At 40.1% G+C, this 5473-nt stretch overlaps 1 protein-coding gene across 1 annotated transcript; it reads right to left on the bottom strand.

Annotated features, from left to right (window-relative positions):
* Positions 1–2753: 2753 nt before the first annotated feature.
* Positions 2754–4519, bottom strand: GSX1 (GS homeobox 1). The gene is made up of 2 exons (XM_075197944.1): positions 3886–4519; positions 2754–3493 (listed from the first exon to the last, which is right to left on the bottom strand). The coding sequence occupies exons 1-2, from the start codon at positions 4265–4267 to the stop codon at positions 3138–3140; spliced, it is 738 nt and encodes a 245-aa protein (XP_075054045.1). The 5' UTR covers positions 4268–4519; the 3' UTR covers positions 2754–3137.
* Positions 4520–5473: the final 954 nt, after the last annotated feature.

The raw sequence follows: 5473 nt of genomic DNA, 5'->3' as shown, positions 1-5473 counted from the left end.
CCCAACATCACTGTGGAAGCTTGTTTTACATGGTAGTGTATGTGTTGTTTTGCATGGTAGTGTATGCTTTGTTTTACATGGTAGTGCATACTTTGTTTGTTAGTTTTTTTAAAGGTATTTCTAGCGGCATGTAAATATTTTGTCCTAACCTGATTGGGTGGACACAAATTTCACAAGCTAGGGGTAAGTTATGTGTCTTCCTAAGCCTGTAGTACCCATGACAGTAAGAAGATCCATGATCACTTACAAACTTAGTAACATCGGCGATTGTATAACATGTCAGGAGTTTTCAGGAAAACCTCCAAAAGTGAGAAAGTAAAATCTATTTACCCAGGGAGAGAGATTTCAGTCTTGTATATTTTTATAGGTGGTGACCTCTGCATTAATTTTTCTGTGTATTTGAGACAATGCGTGGAAGACTTTCCTTAAGTGACAAAAGACAGGTAATTATAAGTAACGTCACGTGTGTTCTTGAAAACAATACGGTAGAAATTAACCACCTTAGCACAACATATATTTTGGACCTCATTTAGAGTCGAACATAAAGTCCGTTTAAGAAGTGTAGGAGCGGGAGTGTGCCGCAGCTTGGTAGGGTAATACAAGTGGCAAGCAACCCCGGTTGTGTCCCACTCATAATACCCTACCGAGCTGCTAGCAGTTCCTGCAGCTAGCTAACTGCTTGCTCCACCTAATTCCTGACGCACAGATTTAGCCCTGTTTTGACGTGTGTTGCGTCTGCGCCTCACTGCGACTAGGATGTATTTACATGGTCACGTCTTCACAATTCCGTGTTCCTCCCATTCTCTCATAGTGAGTCGCAAGCTGCCGCAACTGTTAATTGCATCCAAGATGCAGGAGAAATTGGTGCTTTCTGCACATGCGTGATAGTGTTTTTTGGTTAGATGCGCCTAAAACGGACTTTGCATCTGACTCTAAATGAGGTCCTTTATGTTTACAGTAGTGTTCTTAAAAGTATGAGGACAGGGACACAAATTCCTCCTGATCTTCCCCATCCTCCTGTTTTGCCCCTCCCCCCATCATACCGTCTAAGTAATAATGCCAGCAGCAACAGGTAGGCAGTCTACCCACCAGTGACGTGGGCTCTTCAGTTCCCTGTACCCATTAGACCAAGGCATCCAGTGCTCACAGTCCTTGTCACAGTTACACCCACTGCACTGATGAAATATGATACATTTACTAAATGAGCATATTTATTGATATTTAATGATCAACTCAAATGACAACAAAGGAGGTGAATCGAAATGGCTAAACCACTAATAAATAGCATACGTGATTTTATTTTTGGAGGCCATGAATATTGTTCTCTACAGAAATGGGGTATAGCCGAGGTCCATCAAGGTTCAGGCAAATTCACTCTAAAGCCGGCGTGCATTTGAAATGGAAGCAAGAGGAGCGGCAGGAGTAATATTATCTAAATGTTATTTTTACTGAAAAAGTTGATTTTTTAGAACAAACGTTCAGCATACGTGTGCAGTAATAACAGTACAGACGAGTACACTTGGCTATGCATGGGACTGACTTGTTGATAAATGGAATTGGGCAACGTGTGTGTCATGGTAATCTCTAGCACACCGGACAGGTAATCTGTGGCTCTCCATCTGTTGAAAACTGCAAATCCCAGTATACCCAATTTGGAACGATATCCTTACAGTTGGAAAGCCACAGGTTACATAAACTTGTCACATGCTTGATGGATAACACATTTGAATTTGAGTGCGTATTAATATATTTACAGCACTGTATATGTGTATGCCATGGTAAAATCGGGTGATCGTGGACAGCCCCGTTTATTTTCAACTGTTGGCATCACTGATAATTACGAGATTACGCGTTTTACGCATTGAGCAGATCCATCCAGGCGCGCACCTATTCCAGACCCATTTCCCACCAAATCTTTATACTCAGTCCAACACCATTACTACATACCTCACGTTCACTAACTTCTCAATATGAAGTGATTATGGCGTTTTTCTTTCATGCCACACTCACTTACCGTATGTGACAGTAAGTGCTCATTGTCCTCAGTATTTTGGTAGGTGAAAAATTATATGGAGAGTCTCTATTAACGTCCCCGAGGCATATGTTATTTCTATACCAGGCAAATCTGGTAATTAGTAGTTAGCTCATTTTACTGTGTGGTAATGTAATGAAATATTTACGTTTTGCAATATAATCGTTTTTAAATGGTGACCAATATGAAGAGTGATAAGCAGCGTAAAATCATAAGGAGAATGACCAATTTCTATGAAGGTCCAGCTAAAATGTCTCATCTAGAAAAGGTATTTTTGAAAATTGTATTTATATTTATTTTATTGGAATAATGGAATAATACGTGGGGCTAATTCCCTTGTGTTTCTTGTTTGTCATATGACTTTCTTTATGGGACTCATCAATTTAAATACAAATAATTTAAAATATGTTGTCAGATTTAACTACTCACAATAGTGTGACAATTTTAGCAAAGGGATTGAGTAAAGCGTCAGAGAGCATTAAGGAACTAGTTACTTATATTCATATCAGTACATACCTGAGTGTGTTGTTTTGTTTGTTATGCTGTTTTGCGCTATATGTGATTTTTTTTATTTTATCTCTATTACTTTACATACATGGCTGTAGCGGCATATGCAAACCCATGACACCTATCTCAACATTACAAAGCAAACTGGTATATTTGTGAAAAAGGAGTTTTATTTGTTTTACATAAATAAATAAATATTTTTAATATACAGAAACAATAGGGTAAAACATATATTATACAGACAACAGACGTTCAGATATATTCACATGGACTCAAGGCCGTATTTAGCGCATTCTGGAATCTAATTAATTATTCCAGGTGTCTCCTGGTTTAACCAACAATGGTCAATTTGGAATAAAATGCAAGATATCTGTAATCATTGCTTGGGAGTTCAAGTCAAAAGAAAGATAATCAGTCTCTGGGGAGTGGTGATCATTAAACCCTTCAAAAATCTAAATACACTTTTTTTGTGGTGAGTTAACTTTTGACTTTTGAGTCTCCAGCCCATGACAGTGACACTTAAATGTAATACCAGCTCTGTACAGATTGCCTTATATATATATACAAATATCTACAGAGTCTTTCCTTGGTTCCTGGTTTACGGACTTGGAGAAAGGTCTCTGTCTTCCTTTTCGGAAGATGAAGGCGACAGGACCAGGTCATCCTCATCCTCATCCTCTAGACATTTTGTGGATGAAAAGGATGAACATTTGCAGTTGTGGGAGCTGCTCCTGTGTGAGCTGCTCTTTCCTTCCTTCTTGTGCTTGACCCTCCTGTTCTGGAACCAGATTTTGACCTGCTTTTCCGAGAGGTTCAGGTAAGTGGCTATCTCAATGCGTCTGAGTCGAGACAAATACATGTTGGAGGCAAATTCTCTCTCAAGCTCCAGGAGCTGAGTGCTGGTGAATGCTGTGCGCATCCGCTTACTGCTCGGCAAGTGGCTGGATGGGGTATCTGTAAAAGAACAAAATAAAACAAAAACCGGTCAGTTAAATGTAAATCGAAATATGACAATGTGAAACTGATAAAACGCATAAGAAGTGACTTTAACTGCGCGTTTGAGGAGCTAATACATATACTACTGTGGCGCAGATTGTGTCACTAAAGTTTCAGAAAGTTAACACCGTATCTGCAATGCAATGATGCCTAGAAAGCTAAAATGTGTTTATAAGGAAGGTAGTTTGTTAAACAAACGCATACTGGGTATCTCTTACGCACATCCATATAAAAACAACAACAACAAACTTAGACATCTCAAAGTCCAACTATATTTTTGCATGTAAATAAATAGTAGGTGACTAGTTAAACCTGAAGTTTATTTAGCTGAATCTGCGTTCCTGACTTACCAACAGAGATGCAGTGGAATTGTCTTAGATCTGGAACGGGGTATGACGCCTGGTAGATAGCTGGACCGTGGCTCAGGTTTAAGGCAGAGGATCCTGAGTGTTGTCTCCCAATGGCCGTTGGACAGTACTGAGAGCTGAAGGAAGAGAAGGAAGCCTTGAGGAGAGGCATGCCGGGCGGAGGTGCGTGAAGCTGTGATGCGGTGACACACATTGGACAGACACACAACAGCCCGGCTTTCCGAGAGTGGCAGGACCCAGCAGACAGTCCGTGCAGAGGGTGTGACGGGTGGACCGCATACGGGAACAGCGGTGGGCTGTTTTCATTCTTCTTCTCGTTGGTTTCCCTTAGGATTAGGGAGTCCACTAGGAATGAGCGAGGCATGAGTGCAGTATGGTGCGTCCAGTCTCTTTCCTTCAGGCTAAATATTGTCCCCAAGTTGTGGGAGCGCAGTGATGAGAGTCTGTGTCCTGTCTCCGGAGAGTGCTGTCCCCAGGCTGCTGTGGAGAGGTGTCTGAGTCTCAGAGAGTGCTGTCCCCAGGCTGCTGTGGAGAGGTGTCTGAGTCTTGTCTCCAGAGAGGGCTGTTCCAAAGAGCTCAGTGCGCACAGGGTGCTAGCCAGCAGTATGGTGCTGAAACTACTCCCTCAACTTATATAGTGTCCTTGCCATGTGCTGGTTACGACAGGAGCGGCGAGCGCACTCAATAGTCTTTTTGTGCCCTTTCTCTTGGCATTCCCTCTGCACGCTTCTTCATTATTTCACTTGTTAACTAAATGAACTGCATAATGTACTCTATTCTTGTCAGCCCCACCCACGCCGTAACAGGCGTCTCCCACCCTCATCTCCCCTCTCTGGGATTTATTTTCCTATTCCCCAGCTATTTAATATTCTTTTATCTCCTTGCGATTTGGGCTGTTGAATATAAGCAGGTTCACCCTATTCCAGTTATATGAAAATACTGTTTGGTATTATTTAATAAGGGTCAGTCCCATTCTGTATTATTCCAGCACCTGTAGAATGGATCTGTGTGTTCCTAGTCTGTCTCCTGGTTTACTGCGTTCACAGTCTTCTTCTGATGTAAAAATAACATTATATGATTCAATTAAATTTTACAGAATAAATTATTAGTTTTAGACGAAGGTTAAATCCAACGTTGTTTACTCAACGTCTCCGATAAACTATAAATATACATAGAACATAAATAACTAACTGGCAGTATAGGTTAGAAACGATCCTATTGACAAAAAATGTATATTATTTTCGTTTGGTTAATTATCTTTGCATTACAGGATTCTAGAAAGAGTCCAAACGCTTAACTGGACAGGAATATATCAAATTAAACTATATTTTGTTTTTTTTCTTACATGCATTTTCTCCTTAAGACGCACAATTTCTATTTTGTTTGCGTGTACTAAATTCATTTATTCCACAGTATATAAATATAATGCTTTCTCCAGAAGGCATTTTTTATAGATACAACTCCATGCATAATAGTTATTCCAGAGTAATACACGTAATATATTCATTTAGATATTATTAGTATAAATAAATGTGTTTAACAGGTAATACATATTAATAATGATATGGAC

This window comes from Mixophyes fleayi, chromosome 2, assembly GCF_038048845.1.
Source record: "Mixophyes fleayi isolate aMixFle1 chromosome 2, aMixFle1.hap1, whole genome shotgun sequence".
NCBI lineage: Eukaryota > Metazoa > Chordata > Amphibia > Anura > Limnodynastidae > Mixophyes > Mixophyes fleayi.
Note: the sequence above shows the minus strand (reverse complement) of the source record. Positions and strands in the feature narration are given on the sequence as shown.